The sequence below is a fragment of the Gallus gallus genome, chromosome 2 (genome assembly GCF_016699485.2).
Source record: "Gallus gallus isolate bGalGal1 chromosome 2, bGalGal1.mat.broiler.GRCg7b, whole genome shotgun sequence".
Taxonomy (NCBI): Eukaryota; Metazoa; Chordata; class Aves; order Galliformes; family Phasianidae; genus Gallus; species Gallus gallus.
Window position 1 is genome coordinate 38,707,191 of NC_052533.1, and position 23,862 is coordinate 38,731,052.

The 23,862-nt window shown below is 39.2% G+C and overlaps 1 protein-coding gene across 3 annotated transcripts in view; it reads left to right on the top strand.

Annotated features, from left to right (window-relative positions):
• The window catches only part of CMC1 (C-X9-C motif containing 1), a 43,901-nt gene extending 20,338 nt beyond the window's left edge, over nucleotides 1–23,563 (top strand). Inside the window, exons 3-6 of one of the 3 annotated variants that reach the window (XR_006936892.1) lie at nucleotides 15,887–16,034; nucleotides 19,823–19,913; nucleotides 21,516–21,659; nucleotides 22,394–22,531. Coding sequence is in view for 1 of the 3 variants with exons in the window: in XM_418758.8 (XP_418758.2) it covers nucleotides 19,823–19,913; nucleotides 22,394–22,508 (206 nt within the window). In the remaining 2 variants the exon portion in view is untranslated. Of the gene's footprint in view, nucleotides 1–15,886; nucleotides 16,035–19,822; nucleotides 19,914–21,515; nucleotides 21,660–22,393 lie in introns of all 3 variants that reach the window. The other 2 variants (XR_005857806.2, XM_418758.8) reach the window with 2 other exon arrangements.
• Nucleotides 23,564–23,862: the final 299 nt, after the last annotated feature.

The following is a 23,862-nucleotide window of genomic DNA, read 5'->3' on the forward strand; positions in this document are numbered from 1 at the left end:
ACATTATTTATGGTATTTAGGGTTCTGCCTTTTTTACTTTTTTCCTAAAAAGAGTTTGCGTGATGATTTCTTGAAGTTTTACTGTTGGTTTCCCTTGGATATACTTAGCAAAACTGAGAGGAATGCAGGACTGAATTGGACTTGTAAGACTCCTGCTGTGGTTGTGTTTGGTATATCTGTAATCTGGTTAATGTTGCAGCTTGTAGAGACAGATTGTTCCCATACTTAGTTATTTCTTACCATTCAGAGATTGGTTTGTTTGTTTTCAAAGGCATTTTATTTTAGGATGTCCAACTTTTCTTTGTATGTCAAGGCACTGATGTTCTCGGTGTCAGCTACAGATAGGCACAGAGGAAATGAATCTGTCTGTCTGCTATATATTTGTGCTTTTGACTGTTCCTGTGAAACAGAGTGTTTTTCTATGTGGCATTCATACTCAAACACGTGGATATACACTACTGAAGAATTTTTGATTTTGTTCTTGCTGAATTGCACTGTTTTTCCAGATTAAATATTTTAGTATATCAAGAGCCTTCTGAATAATCGTGCTGTCCTCCAGTTTCAATACTGTCACTCAGAACATTTGGTGGCTCACAGAATGACTTAAAGCCTCCCTAAATATAGCGTTTCTGCATGACATTAAACATCTTTACTGTACACCTGCTGCATGTATGGTTTTCACAAGAAGATAATTTTCAAAGCTTTGCTACGTGTTTTAAAAGTTTTTCTGTACTTGGTATTGTGTCCTGCTCCTGATCCACAGCACCTCATCAGTACCAATGTATGCTCTATGAAATCTGCAGTTGAAGGAACAGAGTTCTTACTTCTATTCTATGTTTGTGAATTGAGTTGAAAAGATGTTTTTTATGCTATTAAAAAACAAGCAGCAAAAAACCCACCCCAAACAGAAAAAAAAAAACAAAACCAAACACCAGCCTGCTATTGAAATGCTGATGTCCTCATGAAGACCTTCAGACATTGGACAGATTCCTGGTAGTGGTCTGAATAAAAGCAGCACTTTGAATGGAATAAATAAGACAATCTGCTTATCCAAAAAAGGCAAGAAGGGTGAAAAGGAGAAAAAAAAAGAGGGGGGGATGTGGGGGCAGTAACCATCCTGGAGAACTATTTCTACTATGGAGTCTTTGAGATTGTTTAGGGAAGATGATGGAACCTAAGGTTTTGAGTTGTTTTCAGGAGCACAGCAAAGTGAAGGCAGAAAGCACCAGAAAACATTAGTATCACCAGGTTAAAAATGATGTTCAGATTTAGAGAGAGAACTTTCAGGTTGTAGAAAATGATACCCACCAAGAGTACCGCCACAGTCTGCAGCTTCAAATGTTACACTTTGTTGCCCCATTACTTTTTTCTACCTTCGGAGTAGTGATTTTCTACAATGACTCTGGCAGCCAAGTCAAAATAATTCATAAGACCAGTGATGAAAAGTACTCTTTATTTTTTGTGGTGTGAATAATCTTTGTCATCCTTCGTCTGTCCTGATTTCTTCCTCTTGTTTCTTTGTTCTGTGTTTTCAATGTGTTTTTCTTAGTAAAGCTTCGTAATGTGTATACAACTTACAGTATGCCTTCTGTTCATTATTTAAGAAGCGTAACAAAAACACAGTCTAAACATTGCTGAAGAAATTGAACACTTCAGTATGGAAAATCTGTGTGTTGTAGGAGTTACACAAACATTGTTTTATCCATGATATAACCCTGGGTATGCTTATGGAATAGCAACATCTACAAGATTGTGCCTGGTTTGTGTGCCATCCCATTTCCGACCCCTGCCAATGCAGCTTGCACAAAGGTTGAGTCCCATTGTACTTTATTTCAGATGTGCAGAACATATTCCTTCTATTTCTTTCCAGATTTAAGAGCAGCTCAGTGAGAAAGATATTTGGAAGCAGAAGTCAACATGATAGAAAATGCTTGGCATGCTGAGCGAGCCTGTAGTGCAGATAGACTGTCATGGATTCAAACAGACACATCCTTTCTGCCTGACAGGAAGTTCAGGATAAAATTCTGGCAGGACATAATGCTTACAAATGTTGTTATATTATTTTAAGACACTGTTCTGCCTTATTACCTTAACATACAGCACGCATCTAGTTAATGAAAGGAAATTTACCACTATTTTTTATAGGATCAGAGAATGTATGGTGTTTTGGGTTTTGTAACCAAAGATATAATTATTCATGTCTTAAACAGGGTAGGACCAAACTCAGGGCTTCAGTGCTGTCTTCAGTGTTTCTATCCAGTATTCTAAGTGTAAAATATTTTCTATTATCTACATTTGATAGCGTGTCATTACTGTTGAATAACAGTACAAAGGAGTCTCCAGTTCTTTGGAGAGCTTTGTAACAAGTGTCTTCATCTTATCCTTTTGAAAGCTATTCCTGATGTAACTAATGAGGAAATAAAAAGCATCTATATTTTCATGTGATGATATATGTATTTTTGAATTTTATCCATTGGAAACAGCTTGAGAAACTTCGAAGTTCTTTGTGGGGAGTGAGAATGGTGGAAGAAGAGAATTCACCTCCTTTTAGTGAAAGCTGTTTTGTCAATTTATTGTGATACACTTCTGTTCAGTAACTATGAAACAAGCAGCTTTTAAATCAGAATATTACTGTTATTCTTTGCTTTGGGTAACTGTCTTGTTCACTCTATCAAGTCTGTGTAAATGCTAGGTACTGACTGTGCATAAACTTTGAGACATTCATAGTTGGGCACAGAATACTCATTTAATTTGGACTCCCCCAAAATAATTTCTACAATTCTGTAGAAGGAAGGTAATAAACAGAGTTGGTAGTGTTTGCTTTACCTGCGTTCTCCCAGCATAATAGTAAATCAAGCTAATAGTTCTGATTTCATCTTTTTCTCTTCTTATCCTGGCAGCTTAGGCATCTATCAATGCAGGAAAACATGGCATGTGATAAAACTTTTTGTTTTTAAGTTAAATACGCTAGTTCCATTCTCTTCTAGATAACTACTTACATATTCAAACATGTATTTATTTACCTGAATTTAATTAGTATCTCACTGCTGCTATGGCTAATGAAGCTGAAAGTGTTAATACAAAAATATGTTATTAGTTTCTATGATAGAAAATGCTGGATTGACATGTCCGCAGAATAAAATTCTCTTCTGAGTGATAGCTAGTTGAGCTTGGGAAACTATTGCATCGTTTCACAGGGAGTTCTCTTACTGCAGCTGTCCTGGTTTCAGCTGGGACAGAGTTGGTTTTCTTCATAGTGGCTGGTGCGATTCTGTGTTACGGCTTTAGAAGAAAAACAGTGTTGATAAAACTGTGATATTGTAGTTGTTGCTGAGCAGTTCTTTACAGAGCAAAGGATGTTTCAGCTTCTTGTATTGCTCTGCCAGCAAGGATGCTTGGAAAGACACAAGTTGCTGGAAGGGGACAGAACCAGGACAATTGACCCAAACTGGCCAAAGGGACATTCCATACCATATGGTGTCATGCTGAGCCATTAAACTGGAGGAGGTTGGCTGGGGTGCTGCTGCTGCTTTGGAACTGGCAGGGTGTCAGTCAGCACGTGGTAAGCAATTGTTCATCACTTGTTTTTTATAACATGTATATATAAATACATATTTATTTTATATTTGTCTACTATTTCTGTTTCAGTAAATAGTCTTTACCTCAACCTATGAGTTCTACTTTTGTTTCCGATTCTCTCCCTCATCCCACTGGGAGGGGCAAGTGAGTGAAAGGCTGTGTGATGCTGAGGTGCCCGCTGGGTTAAGCCACAACAGCAACCTAATTCTGATCTCATTCTCTTAATCAAGGCTTATGGTTCAGAAACATATTTTCACTCTAATGAATAAGCTGTGGTCTCAGTGCAGATCCGTTCATTGCAGGCTTGCTGTTGCTCATCTCTATTACCCTGATGTTTGAATTGCAGTAGCCTTACTTCTCTAGAAACAAACTCAGCCACCATGATAAGGAGTGCAAGATGCATTTCACATCAAGGGTAAATTGTAACAGTGATTATGGTTTCTTTATGAAGGACTGTTGTGGTCTGTAAATATACTGACAAATGAATAGGCTCACCCGGCATCGTTATGCATAAAACACGGATGGTTATGCTGCCAATTTGTGTGAGGGTTTTTGTTCTTCTGAAGAAAACACTGTAGAAACCCTTGATCTCTGTGAGCATTTGCTAAGTATTCTTTTGAGCTATTTTTTCCTCCTTGTTTCAGATCACTTCCTTATAGCTTGGGAATCCCACTGATTTGATAGTGCCTTCTGTAGCAATATGAATGTCTGCAGGTTCTGTGCACATGTGGACAGGCAGAACAGTGCCCTTCTGCTCACACCAAGATTTGGTGGAAAGGAAGGGAGAGACAGTAGATGCCTGCTATGTCATTACAGACAGGCTCAGCTGGACACAGGAGTTACCACTTCAAAATTTGAGAACTGTTGGAACTGGGTGAAGATTTTTGACCTTTGTGGCACTATTTTCCACTTTTCTTTCACTGCTATCAGCAGACATGGACTCTACTTAAAGACTGAAAGGCAAATGAAACTGTTTTCCAGAGCTAGACTAATTTACTATCTTATTTCCTGCTTTATTACTTTTTTCTGTTTGCCCATAAATACTTACTGAATAGAAGGCTGAAACCATGTAGGGGTAAACAGGCAAATAATCCCAACAGTATGAACTTAAATTCATAAATGTGAGCCTCACAACCAACCTGCTGTACAAGAAAGCAGATGCCATGCAATAAATTAATACTAGACTGAATAATAACGGGCTTTAATGCAAAGAAAGTGATTTCAGACTTTCATATGCTTGTTTTCTCTTTGTTTAAAGGAGGCCCTTGCATGTGTTTTCTTTCCTTTATTCTTTTTTTGTGCACATTTGAGCTTTGTTGGGTTGAGCGCCCAGTCTCTGGTTGGGCCGTTTTGATTAACTTACACTAAATAGGCAGCAGTAATGTGATTTGAGAATGAAAAGGATTCATTTCTTCTAAATGAGGGGAAAAAGACAAGGTTGAAGGAAATAGTTTACATAATCTGTAAACTAGTTAAGGAGCTGAATATTTATGCAGGTTGAAATTGACGCTTAGTTGCCCTCTAGGGGTTTTACATTAATACAGCATATGCTAGCTTTTGGGTGATTTTTTTCTTTCAGAATAAAGGTGAGAAGAAATCTTTGGAAAAACTTACATACTGACAAATCTGTGCTGGTGGAGGCATGTGTGCATCTGCATTCAGCAAGGAAAGCTCATTTTGTTCAGAGCCCAGAAAATGGAGAAAAGATCTTTGGTTAGACTGTGCTCTTAGAATTTCAGATCAGTAGAGAAGCTATGCATGGTCATCAAGTCTTGGATCACAGCCAGGGAAGGTCCTCACGCAGAAGTCAAAATGCACTCCTATGGGAAAAAAAAAAAAAAAAAAAAGAAAGAAAGAAAGAAAAGGGTCCTAAGTAGACCTGGAAGAGAAAAGGAAGTTGCACAGGGATGCAGTGCTTCTGCTGGGAAGGTCACAACAACTCTCAGTTCCTGCTCGTGTCGTAGCCTGACTGTTGCTGCTGTTTGAGTTCTCGGTGTCCGCCGCCTCCACTGTCCAGTGCTCTGGGGCCTTCTGCCACATCTGGTCTTGGCATGATGTGAATCATGTTTGTGGATCCTATGACTGACATTGTTAGAGCTCTGTCTTCCCTTTCTCTTGTCACTTGTAGACTTTGTTACGTTTCTTGGCAAGGAGTTAACAAAAACTGAGTAGTTACTGTTTCTTTGGGTAGTATATATGTCATGGGTAGAGTCATCATGCCATAGGAAGAAAAGTGACTAAAATGGCTTCTAAACTAAAGCCATTTTATTTTTCTCATCTAAACTTTTAGTATCTTATTTGTCAATGATTTTGTCGCAGATCCATTGCTAACATGTATTTAGAAAATGACCTTGCTCAATGCTATCTTCAAAGTGCAGTTGTATTTCTAAGTATGGAAACCACGTTTGTGATTTTTGCTGTTTCTTTCATAATAGTAGTGAGACTGTATTACTCTAAAACGTTTTTTCATCAAAAGTAAGATACTTGGAGCGGGCAGAGTAGATGGACTTAAACAAGCAGCCTCTTCCAAACTTGAGCACCTGTGCATGCAGCTGGAGGAGCACAGTGTAGTCAACTGTTGCAGGTTGGAGTATGTCCCCTAGGCTTTGTTATACCTAAGTCTAGATTAGTCCCATTAAAGTTTATGGTATTACATGGATTTTTATGCCATTTGCCCAGAAAGCCTTACACTGAAGGATGGTTTTTCCTTTTGAGAGGCTTCCACAGCTGACAATTCCTGGTGCTCTTTGTTTCACACAGTGTTTTTGTCAAAAGCTTGTTTGTAAATCCTCTGCCCTCAAATATTTTTTTTTATTGGCTTTGAAATTATAAACGTAGCTGTAGAGAAGTGGCCATGTCTCTTAGTGTCTCTTTATACTCCAATCTAAACCCCTGACACATGCAGAATTCCTTAGCCTGGTGCCGTTTACAACCGCCAGCAGCATCACAGACGTAGTTCCTTGGCTGTCTCTGCCATATGCTTGGGTATTGTGGCTTCTGTCTGATGCTTCCTTGTCAAAACAAATAAATTCATGAGCAGAGCTTTGTCGTCGACTGTTTTCATCTTCATTTCTGGTCCATGCCCAAACTGTCTGTGTAGTCAGTGATTTCTGGAAGCCACACATCAGACCATGAGATGCATCAGGGTGTGGGTGGTGTTTGTATTTTGGGTTGTTTTACTCCCTTACTATTGTCAGTTTCCCTCTGTGAGTTTCCCTCATCCACCTGAGGTGTTTGCCTTCTTTTTACAAGTTTTTGCTCCAGCATGGCCAACTGCTCTCCAAGTAGGATTGTAATAGTTTGCATATCTTGCATTATTCTAAATAGCACTAACTTCGTCTATTTGGTGTAGTATCTCTGAAAGGTTTGAAGATAGCATGCATTCCTAGCTCTGGTAGAGTGTGTGCCAAGAGGGAATTTCTGAAGTCAAGAACTGTGATCACCCTGTTCCTGTAAGGCAAGTGGGAAACTCCTTATATACCAGCTGGCTAATTTGCCTTGGCTACCTGAGATCAGTCAAAAGGTAGTTTAGTGAGCACCTTTTAACCCCGAAACTTGATGTCTTACCAAATCTGTAGCAGGTCTCATTTATAGAAGATGTGCATAGCTGGCTGTGCAGCGCAGTAACCAGATGGACCAGTGGTGGAGTTGGCTTAGCACAGGAGATGCGGTCACTGTGGCAGGAACCCTGTGAACATCTGTGTTGATCTGGAGGTGTAGAGTTGCTGAGAGCTGAGCACAGCTGCAGTGCTTGCAGAGAATTTACCAGGACTCCAACAAAAAAAAAAAAAGAGTTCGTAATGTGTTCTCATTTCATAAGCCCTTTGTGCAACAATTTCAAAGGTACAGGGAGTGTATGGTGACTGGATTGTTTTCTGCTCTCAAGTTGTTTTTAATATCCTAGTTATCCCAGCTTGCTTAAAACCAGTACTGATATACAAAAAATGAGAAGTATTCATTAAACTGTTACTACCAAATCTATAAAACTGGTATATTAAATAGCATCTGATCTTGCTGAACTTCCATAATGTGTTTTCTTGTCATCATTAAAAAATCTCTTTAAAAGCATGACATGAATAGGGAAGTGTGATGTTCTGGCTGCCTGCCTGGTCAGCGATGCATATTCTTCGGAAAAAGAAATGATGCTGTGGCCACCCTTGCAAAGGGTCTTCAGTATAAAACTCAGAATGCAGAAGCACCACTAAACCTTTTTTCCACTTAAATTGTGCTTCTACTTTTGTTGTCCTTAAAAATGCTGAATAGTGCCTTATTCAGCACAAATGCTTCCCGCACCTTCACACCTGTATGCCCTGAAGACTACTAATTAGAAAAGAGGGGGGGAGGGGGGGGGGGGGGGGGGGAGAGAAAGACTAAACATATACTGTAAACCAAGGTTAAGTACGTGGTAGCATGTTCTGCAGATGTTGGAGTGATGGTTGGGACTGTAGGAAGATTATGGGAAGAACTGTGACCTGTAAGGAAAGGTCGCTTCCTCCTTTTAAGGAGGGGGGAGTGTATTGATCTTCAGTAGCATAACACCATTGTGGGAGTTCAGCTGGCCTGCGTTTTTGGCCTTGTTCTGTACCCTCCCACCCTCCAGCTGAGAGTTCACTTTTGCTTAAGGGATATTTTGTTTCATTCGGAGAGCAGATGGAAATGAATAACAATAATAATAATAATAATAAATAAAAAAGATCTTTGAGTTAAAGCTGTGTTTTTGGAAATGCAGGGCTGAGCTGAGGGGGAAAAATGCATCTCTGAAAGAACACGCTGTGCAGTAGAGCTGGTGGTGGAATAACTGTGTAATTACCTCCTTGAGAGTTACATAAATGACCTGCTCTATCTCCACCGTGTGGTAGAAAGACACCGCTGCTATTCGTGCCGCTCCCAGTGAATCTGGCTTATTTATAAATAGATCTTTTTATTTAAATTTAGAGTTCAGCTAAGGAGTCAGTCGTTATGGGGTGTGTTGTTGCTTTGAATCATCTGGTATGCTAACTTCTCAGCTGTCCCCGAGTGGCTCAGCAGCTCCTGAAGGAGCAGGGAGGATGAGCAGCGGCGAGGCGATTCTGCGCTGCTCAAGCTTGATGCACTTGTTTATATAGGAGCAGGCAGTGACAGACAGTAGCCATGGGGGAACTTGCATTTGTTCCAGTTCTGCCTCTTCCAGCGTCTGGTATGGTAACGCTTGATGTCAGGGATACTTACTACGGGCTGAGAGGAAAATTAGCTCAAGTCAGTCTTAAAAGAAGCAGTTGTTTAAAAACAATGTAGTTTAACTGGGTGGCTGTGCTTGCTGGGCATGGTTTACCTGAAACCTTAAGTATAAGGCAATACTTTGTACCTGACAGGAACGTTCCTAAAGCAACTATCTTTAGCAGAAAAATCATGATTTACCCACACAAACTGTTTTGCAGCAATATATTTACTTCACATAAAGGATTTATGTTTTCTTCATTATTATTTTCAAGGGGAGGACAGAAGGGTTAGTTGGCTTGATAAATCTACCTAAATAGCCCAGCGGGTTCTCATCTTTGAGCACTTAAATCTCCCTTGCCTGAGATAGCACAATCACTGTAAAATCTTATGCAGAATAGTTGTGCCCTTGTGATTTCTTCTGTCTTTTTCCTTGTGAGGACATAACCCTCATCTCTGTAATGCTGTGCTCTGGCTGTGTTGCTTAGTCAGGGGTGGGAGGACGTGTCTTATTGTTTCTGTGTTTGGTGTAGAATACACGTGTGTATTATGTATATATGTAAACTTGTAGTTATGCATGTATATACACTTACAGATGTGTGTATATATACACGTGTACGTATATATGCACTTACAGCTGTGTGTGTATATACACATACAAAAATAACGCTGACAAATGTGTTAATCCAGGATGAGAGAGCAGATCAGGTCAAGTTTGCACCCACTACGCTAAAGTTACCAGTAGGTAGTTTACTGCACCATCTCTACCAAAGGTCCATTTGCTGTTTGAGTCCAGAGTCTCTTGAAATAAAGGCACATTGCTAAACAGTATTTTGTCAACATTCAGCAACAGAAAAGCACTCTCTGAAATTTGAAGGTGTACTTTTTTGTTTTTAACCTTCTTTTCTGTCTGTGTGATTACGTAGAAAAACGTTCTCCCTGGACAAGTTTCATTTGTGCATTCAGAATTTATGTTACACTGAAAACTAACTTTAACCTTTCCACCTCTCATACCCCCTGAGTCATTCTGATCAGACCTCGTGCGTTAGTACTGACACAGAAAAGTAGAACAAGGAAAGCTGACTTGTCGTCGTCCAAGCGTTGGGACTAAGAGCTGCAGAAAATGCCATGAGGTTGCATTTTAACTCCATTTACTCCAACCTGGCATATTTTTTGTTATCAGTTGGAGGATTTATGTATTTTTAGTTGTACTAATTGTGCTGGCTTGAGTTACTGTGCTTGGCTCTGTCTTCGTTGGCCTTTTTGTTTAAGGTGAAACAATTCCCACCTTTCTTACACTTGCTGCTTTTTATTTTTATTCATCGTCTCTTATTGCTCACTATGAAATCAGAAAGGAGAGATTCCAGCAGTCTTCTGTGGGCTACTGTGGGTTAATTGGTGCAGACAGAAGTTCTTCCCTGTGGCTGCCTGGGGCATTCCCTTGCTTTGGGGTTTCTGGCTATGCCTCTGACAAACAACCACAATTCTTAGTCTGAATGTGAGCAAATTTTAGATGTCACAACATAGGTAGTGAGTCCAGTGAGAGAGGTTCCCTCAGTGCAAGCCTCTGCATCATGTGGGAATGGGCATATGGCTTTGTCATTCACTGCTTCATTGATTTATTTATGATTCTGTGGTGCTAGTTTCTTAAACTCTTTTATTCCTTCCCCACCTCCCTCCGCAGAAATTCAGTCAGAAATTCAGTCTTTCATGATTGTTAGGCTCAAAAATAACAAAAGCCCTGTTAAAGTTTCTGTAACAAAAGCAAGGGCATCTGTTTGGATTTAGGTGATAGTGGGGAATCCCTACATGCTCTATATGTGTTTTCAGAATTGACATGGAAGGGTTGTTTATTTTAATACATAACTTTTGGATAGGTTTAAAAACAATTTAAGACACTGATTTCCTTTGGTCATTTGAAAAGCTCCTTATAGGCCTTAATTTAAGAAAAGAAACTGTCTTGCCAGATGACCGTACCATGTAACTTATATGTGTTTAAGAGACGAAAATTTGGAGCACTTCCTATACTAGATTAAGGACCATTTTTTCAGCTGATCTCTGAGACTTTGAGGCTTGCTGTTTTGGAGTTACCTCGGTCACTCATGCAGCATTATTTGTTCTGTCTGTGGGGCCAGCCTGGATTCTTGTTTTGGAGAACCATCTCTCTTAGTTAACTGCACAGATCATCTCTTAGTGTTGCAGCTACAGTTGACCTTCTGTCACAATGCTTCTAAGTGCAAGTAAGTGGATTATTTGAGGTGCGAGGGGAACAGGACAACGAAACCAAACGTTTCTGATGTACACAGAGTGCCTTTACTGCCTTCTGCTTCTTCCAATTGCAGCTACGCCAAAGAATTGTCAGGGAGAGAGTGGCTGTACAGGCAGGTCTTATACATCCAGCCAAGGAATACTTTGAGGCCAATTAATTTTTGCAGCAGGATTTTGAAAACTTGCTAATGAAAAAGGCATCTGTGGTATGACAAATAACCACAGTTGCAGTAGTTGTGACTTGTACAGTTGCGACTCAGTATTTGAGACACTGACTTGAAGCAAGCCAGGGGCAGACAGACATTGAAGGAATTCCAGCTAGCGTATGCCTTTTTGGTACCAGGGTGGTTTTTTCCTCTTTCTTCCTCCTCTTATCTTGGTCTGAACTGACAAGTTTCCTACTGTGCAAGTGATTGTAGGTGTTTTGAAAGGCATGTGAGAAGTTTTTGCTTCAAGGTATAAGCCTAGCTTACAGTTGGTAGGGGTTAGGAACAAACTTCACTTGAGGAAATGCTATTCCATAATGTAGACTTTCTGGCACTTTTTTTTTTTTCCCCTGTAGCAGCAGCTGTTCCTGACTTCTGAGAAAGATGGTATGCAGGACAAGTGGGTCCTTTGTCTGATCCAGTATGTCATTTTCTCATCTTTAATTGTAAATGTCCCCTAAAGCAAAGTCTTCAGCTTTGTTTCTAGGATATTGCTAACACATCTTCTTTACCCCAAGGCAGTGTGTTTAGAGAAACAGTTTCTAATTTGGGGGAAAATACTTGCCTTCTGTGTATCGCCAATTGTGCTGTCTGCCTTCGTGGCAGTTTTCTTTGCTGTGTGTTTACTTCTTAATCACTACGTGTGCAACTTTTCAACATTTCCTAGCAAGGTACGCTGTAATGTAATGGGGGATCCTGTTTGCATTGTGTATTTTAAGATGGAGCTGGTGTTTTCCACAGTGAGCACTGTGATGAAGCTTGGTCAGGGGTGATCATTCATGTGGTCAGCTTCCCTTCTCTAAAATGCCTTGGTTCCTGCATTCATGTCTCCTCCCCAGTCCTGCAGCGCGTGCTACTACTGATGGGTCATCTGCCCCACTATAGAGTTGGCAGCATGCAGGAGCTATAGGAACTGAAATGGAGCAGGTTTTGGGGGAGATGGTGATGAGCAGGATAATGGAAATTGTATGATTATTTGTATTTTTATGAAATACTTGTGGAGACATAGTATTTGATCTGATAACAGAGGTTCACTTGAAAGAATCAAGGTTATTTTATGTCAATTTTCTGTTTGCCCTATATAAGGTGCATTTAATTATTTCTTGCTATCTTCCACTATTCAAATTAATCTGAGTCTTATATATATTGTTGGTCAAATTAGAATAATTCTTTAATCAGCTGTGTTAGGCATGCCGTAGTAGACTGGAACAGGAAAGCTACTCTTGGCATACTGACGATGCACATATTTTGTTATTGTAATTTAAAAGTAAAATCATAAATATTGATTTCTACTTGACTGGAGAGATGATTTACTTTGAATATCAGACTGATCTTAATCAGGTGAGAATTAATTGAGTTGGAGGTATTAGATATTCAGTGATGTTAACTGAACCATGATCAATCTACAGAGAAGCTTTCTTTTGTACTGTGTTAGAAATATCAAATAGCTTGTAGTCTACTACGTAAAGCAATCTTTTCATGTTCATCCTACTTCTTCCTCTGGCTCATTAAATACACCAGTAGTCTATTCTGTGCATACTGAGTAATCTTCAAAGTAACAAGCTAATAAATCATGATTTAATACAAAATTAAAAGCATAACAACTTCACCGTAAAATGCTGCTGATGAAATTTTGTCATTTTAATGATTTTGTGGACATTTCACAAACGTATTTAAAATTTTGTCTTGTTTACATTGAAGCAGAACTGTTTCCTTGTCTTTCTACCTTTGACTCCCAAATCCCCCTTGTTACTTGGACACCTTTTCTCCTCCCAGTGGTAGAGCTCAAGGACTGATCCATCCCGATCTTGGGCATAATTATTCCCTCTTTTTCACACGGGAGAAAAGCTACCCCAGGAACAGAACATAAGCCTGGTCTGGATCATGATACAAGCTTTTTTTTTTTTTTTTAAAAAAAAAAAAAGAAAAGAAAAGAAAAAAAATTATTTTAAGAGTGTGATAACAGTATCATAAGTGTTGAGAAAATATAAATGGTGAGATAACACCTCTGTAGGACTTTCTCTTAAGTAGTAAAATTGTAAAATCTTTAAATAAACCGAAGCCAGACCCGAGAGGATCGGTTTATCTCTATAATGCAGAGTATTTATTTTATGTACAAGAATATCTGCAAGAGAAATACATAATGATGATTGATAAGTGACCGTTTTGATATTATTCCAATCGCACAACATTTTGCAATATGAGTGCGTGGGTAATGTTATGAGTCTGCGATAAATGGACCTTCCAGAATGGCCTTTAAACGACAGTTCATACAGTAAAATAAAAATAATGATGATCCCTCAGTGTTTTATTTGCAACACATTTTCCACACTTTTCATTGTCTGGAGATGTCACAGACTGATTTTGTTCTTTTCTTGCTTTGTGTGTGGAAAGACTTTCATGTTTACCTAAAGAAATGATTATCTGTTTTTTAAAAAAGCTATTTAAAGTCTAAATAAATAAAGTAGAAAATACTATGTTAAAACATCCCCACAAATATAATCTGTTATCCTTAACACTACAGAAAATCAAAACTTTCTGATTAGTTTTTGGCGCTTGGGACAGAGCATTGATTTTTTTGTTTGTTTGTTTCCTATTAAATCTTTATATGTAACTGAAACTTTTGCTACAGTCTGACACAGATTCTGCCAGCTCGTTTTGCATGCAGCACAGGGAAGAGATTTGTCTACCTTTATTTGAGGCTAGAGGAGGTGGTGTTGATAGGCTGCATAAAAACCACCTGCATTCTAAAAATTGTGCTTTATTTTTGTGGTCCACTGTTTATATACCTGCAGACACTGTGATTAAGAATGTTAAAATTAACCTTTAATCTGGTTTAATGGTGTGAAGAAAATCATTATCTTTATGTCGCAGAGGTGGGGCAAGTTATGGCAGGTGTTGATTTGTCCTTTGAGTTAAAATCCTCCAAGTTTTTATTCTCATCATTTAGAAGCAAATATTTCTTGAACCTCTAAATGTCTTCTAAGGTAAAAATGGGTAGTGCCCTCAATTATTGTTTTCTTTTTTTGTTAAATTATGAATTGTGTGTCCCAGAATAGGTGCCAGTGGACTTCTACCAACTTTGTTGTAACCCTCTGGTAATGTATCTGATGTTTTAAAGTTTGAAAATCATGTCTTTAATGTGGCAGTTATTGCATGTGCTTCTGTATCTGTTGGGATAGATGGGAAAATTACTTATCCAGTCTGTCTTCAGTCTAATATAAATGAGAATTACTCAGTTTCACTTCGTTTTCCATCAGTTTCCCATATTATCTTGTAGTTAAGCAACAAAACAGAACTAGAGGAGGGGAAACTACTCAAAAATAGTTAAGAAAACATTCCTTTAAACTACTAATGATTTTTAGCAATGAGGATGTGGCCAAGTGGGGGTTGGCCTCTTCTCCCCACTAACAGCGGTAAGACGAGAAGGTCCTGAAGGTGTGGAAGAAAGATGTATATGTGGCACTAAGAGACGTTGTGTGCGTGGTGGTGATGGCTTGATGGTTGGACTTAGTGATCACAGCCAATTTCCATTATAAGTGGTAGGTACCTGCAAGATATGTCCTTAACATGTTCGTGGAGTGTTCAGTGACGGACATATGTACCTACCATGGTAGAGCCTTATCAGGGTTCGTTTTGTGGAGCATCAGCATGTTTTTCCCTTAGCGAGGCATTTTCACTCTATCCCTCATTTCATTTAACACGTGTTGTGTCCTGTTCTGCTCCTCATCCCAACACTGCTTTGAAACAATATCTCTGCTTTTCATCTCTTTATAGCTCGATTTCAGTACAGCCATATTGGAACTAAAAGTCAAAACACCCCAGTTCCTAAATATGGCTGAAAACTCTTGTTTGTTTGCAACATAGTCTTATTTCTTTGCTTTGTTACAACGTGCACTGAATTTGCAGATGACCCGAATTTGCATCTAGTTTCACTGCTGCCTGAGTGAGGTTCTATTGTGGTAGATGGCTGCTTGCATGCAGAAAGAAAATATTGTTTCCTTGCACAAATTTGCAAACTCATGGAAAGCCGTTTGCCAAAATGGTAGAAATGGGATCATATGTAAGATTTTTAAGAGATCAGTTCTGCTCTGAGGGAGCAATTGTTCTTTGTATGACATGCAACAGTGTCAGGAAGTGGGCTCATTTGGAGCACGAGGTTGGCGTCCCTGCAGGTCTGAGTTCTGCTCGTGGCTGTTAACACATGCCGAACCGCAGTGGGTTTGTCATTAGATCCTGTGCTATCCGCTCCCTTTGTCGTATGGTGTGCACCCCGAAGCTTTGGTCTACAGTGCAGACAGTGCTTGAGTGAGGAATGTGTTCACTGTCACGTTACAGAGATGGTTTGAGATGGTATCTGGAACCATTGCATACAATAGCATTAGCACTCTTTGTGCTGAACACTGAGATGTTTTGGTCAATGAAAGAATTGTGAGCAAGACAGAGCATAATTAAAACAACATTCTCCAGAATCCAGTGAGGTTTCTGGTAAACATTTGCAACTAGGCCTGTCTTGAACCACGGTCCTTACATGGCTGCTAATTGAAATCAGAGGAAAAGAGGGCTAAGTTTTATGTGCTCACGTGAGAATGCCTGACACCTTTCAACCTGCTCCTTCTTTGCCTCTGTTGTTGCAGATCTGTGGAATGGATGCAGAAAGCAGTGTTACTACTTGGTAGCAATGCTTCCTGGTTGCCTGGCCATAGCTGCACCTGGGGCTCCTGAAGGCAGGCAGTGTTCTGGTTCTGTTCACCAGGACATTGCGCCTGTAGCCAATCAAAACGGGTGAGCTAACAAGTGAGAGGGACCTCCCGTTGTCTACAGTGGTTTTTTTACTTCACAGCTTCCAGAAGGAATGATTACTACAGAAAACCTGCACAGCACTTAGGGCAGTGCCTGTGGAGAGTAGAAATCAAACTGGTCACTACATGAACCATAAGCTTTCAGAGGCTTCCAATGTTTTGCAGAAAAACAGAGGACATTTTTAGAAATGTGATAATAGGTATGAATTTTCTGAGATGCTGATGTAGGGACATTCAGTGTAAGCACTCCAGGAAACAAAGGAAAAAAAAGTCACCTGTAAAAGCTGAAGAACATTTTGATAATCTAATAGTATGCTGCTTATATTGCTTGGAGCTTGTGCTGCTTCATAACCTTTAGCTAGTCAGAGTTTCCTCAAAGTTGTGCATGTGCATTGGGATGATTTGGGGTCTGAAGCTAAACCGCACGTCACATGAGAGCTGAGAAATCAAACCTGGTTGTTAATACATACCTTTGAGCACAAGTGACTGTGTCTTTCCAACTAAGTAATTAACTAGTTAATTTAATTGCGGTTTTTTGGTGTACTTTCATCTGGTACATTTTCAAGTGGAACGTGGTTGTAGAATCAGCATGTAATGTTAGGAGTTGTGTATGTTTAAATATTTGCCGGTAACATGGTGAGTAACAAGTGGGTAAGATGTCAGTTATTGTCAGTTATTTGCAACATTTTGCAAAGGTGAATTTAAGTTTGGCAGGATAACAGCACACCACTGTCGTCAAAACTTCAAGCAGGAGAAGGGTTGTGGGTCTTTTTTATTCTTTTTTTGTAGGTTAATTATCAAAAGCCTCCTAAAGCCTGGGGTTGCTTGCCACTGGTGGGTCACTTTCAAGTCATTGGTGTCCATGGTGCTAGGAAGTGCGCTTTGCCCCACTGACTTCATAGGTAGATTAATGGCTATGTTAGAGGGGAAAGGACAAAGATCCGAGCAAAAGGTAGGGTTTTATCTTGCTGGTTTTTATAGACAGTAATCTCTGGCTTGTGAAGGGCTTGGAGAATATGCCATACAAGGAGTGACTGAAGGAACTGGGGCTGTGTAGTCTGGGGAAGAGGAGGCTGAGGGGAGACCTTATTGCTCTCTTCCAATATCTGAAAAGTGCTTACAGCAAGAGCGAGAGCGGGGTTGGTCTCTTCTCAATGGTGACAGGTGACAGGATATGGGGAAATGGCCTTAAGTTGCGCCAGGATAAGTTTAGGTTGGATATCAGGAAACGCTCCTTTACAGAAAGGGTGGTTAAGCACTGGAATAGACTCCCGAGGGAGGTGGTTGAGTCACCAACTCTGGATGTGTTTAACAACTGTTTGGATGTGGTGCTCAGGGGCATGATTTAGCTGAGGGTTGTTAGAGTTAGGGTAGTACGGTTAGTTTATGGTTGGACTTGGTGATCTTAAAGGTCTTTTCCAACCTGAACAATTCTATGGTTCTATGATTCTATCTAAGTTTTGATTTGCAGAATCATTGTACAGGATGAATAGTTACTAGACAAATCTAAAACCTCAACTAAATGTCTAAAAAATATAGAAAGGCAAATACAAGGCTACACTACAGTTTTACATTTGTGTACATATTTTCACATGGTTGATAACTTGCAGGTGTTGGAAGGCTCCTCTTGATTTTCAGCACAAATTGAGAAGGTGAATACATATATACACACAGTTGAAAGAATGGCAGTGATACCTGTGTGATTGTTGTGGTTTAGCCCTGGCAGCAGCTCAGCATCAAGCAGCCACTCGCTCACTGTCCCCAGATGGTGTGGGGAAGAGAATCTGAAAATGTGAGAACTTCTGAGTTGAGATAAGGTTACTTAACTAGGTAAAGCTAAACCTGTGTATGCAAGCAAAGCAAAACAAGAAAGTAACTTGCTGCATCCCATTGGCAGGTAGCACTTCCAGGAAAGCTGGGCTCCTCAGACGTGATGGTTGCTTGGGAAGACAAATATCATCACTCTGAACGTCCCTCTTTCCTTTTTCTTTGCCCTTAGCTGTTGTTGCGGAGCATAGCACCACATGTTATGGGACATCCCTTTGCTGGCAGCACAGCAGGAGGAGCTGGAAGTCCCTGGCTCTGTGAGCGCTGCTCTGCAACAACTAAAACATCCCTTTGCTACCACCACTGTTTTCATCAAAAATCCAAAATGCAGCATCAAGTCAGCCTCTATGGCGAAAATTAACTCCCTCTCAGCCAAAGCCATGAAGCTGATCAATGTGCATAAAAAGTGGAATATTCTCATTTGAATGGATGAAATACAAGTTTTTTGACAAAAACAGGAAGAGCAATGCATTGAGCATATATATACACATTAGGGAGAGTATTTGTATCCACAGTGTATGTAAACACAGTGTAAATATGTGTTGAGTATAGATGCAGTTTACCCTTTGCATTAAGTTTTGATGTTACTGGATTAACTGTAAGTTTTACTGAGGATGTTTGAGCGTAATGATTTTTGTATGACCTAAATTTGTTGCATTTTAAATAATGACCAAGAAAATCTTGGATATGAAGAAATAGGTGGAATTCTGAAAAGAACTTTGTTCTTGATTTGATTGCTGGTTGCTATTTGACTATCTCTTAACTTTTCTTTTTTCACCTGTTAAATGCTGTTAGATAGTTGCTAACCTAGAGTCCTCATAAGAAAATAGTTTGAAATTATTATCCAGTTTATTATTTAGTGAAACATCTGTACAGAATGGTGGTAACAAGACATAATTTGAGTTACTCACAGATAAATATATATATATATATATATATTTTTTTTTAAAAAAAAAAACAGCCTTAAGCATGACTTGGCTTCTTCTCCAGTCCCCAAAGCTGTTTCTATCTCTGTATCCCACTGACTTGTTCTTTAAGTCTCAAGGCCCTTGAGACTGACTGCATACTTACACTTCATAGAGCAAATAGGTTCAAGATCACTTTTCCTGGGAAGAGACAGATGATTGTCTCTCCTCCCTTTTATATTCTCTTGTTCCAAAGATTGTGATTCCAAGAACTTTGAAGGTGGTCAGTATTTTCAGGGACAGTGCTCCTTTCTTGGCTGTTTTGACTTTGAAGAAGTTCTGTGTTGAAGAACACCCAAAGGTGTGGGTTGTGACATGACACAGAGAAGATGGCAGTCCTCCTTGGAGCAGTGTAGTGCCATAAGTACAACTTGGCAGTCCCAGCTGATAAACAAACTGCCACGCTCCAGGAGTGAATCATGACCTGACAGTTCCTTATCATATATCCCAAAGATGCGTTCTCAGGAGATGATTGGCAGTGACATTTCTTTCAGACAGAAGTTGCTGTCAACATTACTGCACTCTTAATTTGTAGACGTAAATGTACTTTAATTATTCCGAAGGAGTTCTTTCATTGAAGAGGAAATGCTGACAACCCTGGCTTACCTAATTCTTCATGCTTCCTTTTGCTTTGCTGCGGTAGCCCTGAATAGTCATTATGAAAAGCAGTCTAAGAATCATGGATTTGCTGCAAGAGTAGCTTCATAAATTTGTTAGTATTAGCCACAGCAGTGTGTGCACGCATTATACGATATTAGGGGAGAATCCTAATTAAAATCTTGCTGCTAAACAAGCCACAAAGACCTTATAAACAGTATGAGGCTCCACACCAACAATGGCTATGTTAATAATAAATCAGGTCTGATTTATGAGGGTTTTTTTATTTTTTTTTTACTTTTTCCTGTGGAAAAGCACACAGGGATTTTTTTTTTTTTTTTACTGTCATTTTTCTAATTCTAATCTTTTTGTTTTTCTGTAGCATTTACTAAATGTTGCAAAGAAACTGGTTTTCTTATGGTGGTAAAGTGTCGGGAAGAGAACACAGCACTGAAAGATTGCCTCGTTGGCCAGTAAGTCCCTTGTGTGCTTTTGTTTCGCTCCATGTTTTTGGCTGTTCTAATGTAGAATTGAATAGAGATACTAAACTTCTAAAAAGGGCTTTGCTAACCTTGTGACTTTGATGTTTTTTTTTCTGAAAATCATGTCTTTGCTTTAGAAGAAAGGATGGTGGTCAGTGCTCTACCTGACAAGACTCACTTAATTTCAGTAATAAAACTGTCCTATGGCTAAAAAGGCTTTCTTGCATTTAAATAGTGCTAATGGATCCAGAATCTCAGCCCCAGTGAAATGCAGCCCTGTACTCAGTGTGCTGAATTGAGGATGTGGGTGAACAGCTGAAGCACCTTCATATTCTGTTATAGAAACAAGCTGAGTTCATTCTGGTTTTGCTTCTTGTACTGTCTTTCAATATTTATGGATATTTTATGAAAAGTCTCTTTTTGAAGTCTGACATACCCCCACAGTGTCACTAAGCCAAAGTTATTCTTGAATTTCTTAGTGTGGAGTTGGTGTTCTCTGAACTTGATGTGGGTGGGGGTGGTTTGGGTTGTGATAGAATGCATGTCGTATGTACCCTGTTAAACCAGAGGTTAATGTTAAAAGCCTTTAATGTAGTGATAGGTGGAGTTAGGTTTTTGAGAATTGATGAAAAAAGGCGCAGCTACCCAAGAGCTTAAGGGTAACTGCAGTGGGAACTCAAAGTTATTCAGTTTTATTTGTCTGTAACTTCATACTTGAAATTCTACCTTTTTTAGACAAAGAAACAACCCCCCAAAAAAAACCAAGCAACAAACAGCACATAAAATATGCACTATGGAAAAATACTTAATGCTTGAATAATTATACTTAAAATTACAAGTAAGCTGACTTAAAATTAATGATCAAGATACTATGAGTTCTGCTCTGAAAGTAATGCCTCCTAATTTATTATGATGGCCCATGAGGTCAGAGGCAGATGGTGGTGGTATGGCAGTAGAGGCTGAACCTTCCCACCACTATTCCATGTTGTTGCCATGTGACAGAGGACAGCAGAGGGGCAGTCTGACAGAATAGCATCTGACATGGAAGTGTGTATGAAGTAAAGGTGTAGAGGTATGCAGAAAAAAAATGGCACCTATTGACATTCATAGTTACAGAGACCAAACAGTGGACACAAGCACAGTGAGGCAGAGGGTGGTGTGTTTCAGCAGTGGTGACAGGGATGTGAAAGACAGGCCACATTCTAGATGGCCACGCACCTTGAAATAAAGAGCATCTCAATCAGCCCATCCACATGAATCATGACCAGGGAATTGTGTACAGAGCTGAATATCAGTTTCAGTGCATTGGAAATGACAGTGGCAACCTTGGAATATCACTGGAAAATTTGCACCAGGTGGGTCTCATGAATGCTCACAGAGGAAGAACATCATAAACAAGTTTATTAGGACTATTTGAACTAATAGAAGGCTGAAAGTGACAGTTTCCTGGATTACATCATTACCAGTGACAACATGTGGTGCCACCATTACAAGCTGGAGTCAAAACAGCAGTTCAGAGTGGCAACATGTAAATTCCCCATCAAAGAAAAAGCTCAAGACATAGTGAGTAAAGTGATGTGTATTGTCTTTTAGGATAGGAAAGGAACAGTCCTTCTGATTTCCTGAAACCTGGACTGACCATCAGCTCTAACTGCTACACTGTCACACTATCCAAGCTGAAGGCTTGAACCTTCAGAGTCAAGCCAGAGATGAAGACAACTTTTCTCTTGAAGCATGGTAATGTCAAGTCCCATACCAGTTTGAAGACTGCAGAGCACATTGCCAGTCCTGGCTGGATTATTCTACTACACCCAGTGTAGTCTGAAGATGGCATCTTCTGACTTCCATCTGTTTGGGCTGATGAAAGATGGACTGCATGGGCAACATTTTCGTAGTGATGACACCATCATAGCAGATGTGAAACAGTGCAGATTTTTACAAGTATAAGTTCATCTCTGGCTCAAATACATAGCTAACAGAGGTGACTACATTGCAACATAGTGGTTTGTAGCTTAGAATTTTCTCTATCAAATAGTGTTATTGTGTTATTTATCTGTGGTTGTTTCCCTGGAAATAAATAGGAGACATTTTGGAGCTACCTACATACATGTTTACTGTTCAAGATACAAACTTGAAATCATTCCCACAAAATTCATGGTAGCATCTCAAGTGCATAAAGATCAGTGCTCTCCAGAGATTCTTATTCATAGGAACCTGAGTGCAAATAAGAATGAATAATTTGACTCTACTGAATTATTATTTCCCTTTCTCTGCTTTCCTCATTATGGTTTCACTGCATAGACCTGAAGAATGAGAACTATTCCTCAAGAAAGAGTGGTCTCAAGAAAACACAGACCAATTCAGTATTTAGAGTTTAAGATGATAACTTTGGGTGGAATTGAAGATCAGTTTTGAGTGCTGTTCATACAGTTTCTATCCTATTATTCTAATAATGTTTGTCTTTCTTCTAGCTATGCCGATCCATCATTCTATGAAGAATGCAAAGCAGAATATTTGAAGCAAAGAGAAGAATACAGAGCAACTGGAATTAAGAAAAAAAGGCAAAAGATTACTTCAAATGTATAGCTAAAACAAACTGTTACAGTTTTATATCCAACTTAATGATTTGACTTGATTTAAACAGACTTCTTTTAAATCATCAATATCTCTTGGTAAAATTAAGCAGCAAGCCAGTAAAAGAAATATCTCTGAAGCTGAAGGTCAACATTTCTCATTTTCTGTACTTAAGCTCATAATGCATGCAATTTCTCTTGCAAACATTGCCAGCAAAAGCCTGCTCCTCCATCCACACTTGAGATTTTGTTACGAATTAACAAACTTTTGAAATTTAAAGCTTGTACCTAGTTGTATGTGGCAAGCTACATAAAAATTTAAGGGTGAATAAATGTAAGCTGTATTAACAGATCATAAATTCGGTATATACTAATACTGGTCTTTCTGTCACCTGAAGTTGAGAGTACATGGAAACGTTTTTGATGCTCTTGCTAGAAGAGTGGCAAATGCAGAAAAGACAGCCTTCTTGGACCAATTTACTTCATCTTTTTCATGAAAACGCTGAGTTCTAAGAGCTTCTACCTGCTGTGTCTTAAATTTTGAGTTTGCAATATCAAAAGAGATGGATGCTCCATGCCCTTGTGTGACACAACTGACTGCTTCAGTTCCAAAGAACTCAAGAGTTGTCCCATACAGACTCCTTGAGAATGGGAAGAGGCACAATGAGGGCAAGAAATCATTGAGAGGAGTGTCTTCCCCCACTGTCATTTTTTCAGCGTGAAGATTATATACACTTCCATACTTCAGGAGTGACCACACTTGCAAAATGATTATGGATGAGTAAACAACTAAACTACATACTTAAGATGCAGGTCAGTTTTTAAACATCTATTAATGCTATTGCAAAAACTAAGTGTAAACAAGTCCCTATATGGAAAGGGGTACACAAAGGATTTCTTGCATAAAGATACTTAAAGCTGCATAGTTGTAGAACTCTAAAAAATACAAGTATGGAAAGGCTACACAGGATATTTGTTCACATGGTAACCTTCATGTCACGATATTAAACATGAAATAAAATGTTTCACCTAAGTAATAAAATTTGCAACATTTGCATTTAACTTAAATACTCTTTCACCACAAAACTGTTATTGCTATAAAGTTACTCAAGTGGGAAATTCCAATCAGACTTTGAATTATTTATATATATATACACACACACACACACACACACACACATCAGCTGAAGTTAACTTTGAAGGTTACTCCTTGTTTTTGCTCTGTGTCTTATAATGGAATAATCAGTAATATTACATCTGCTATTAGGCAGCATGTTGTCTGGAAGATTAGGGAATGCTTCAGAAAGACAGGCCAGAAGATGTACAGCATTCTAGGTTAGTAGACAAGTGGTACACAGCTATGTAAC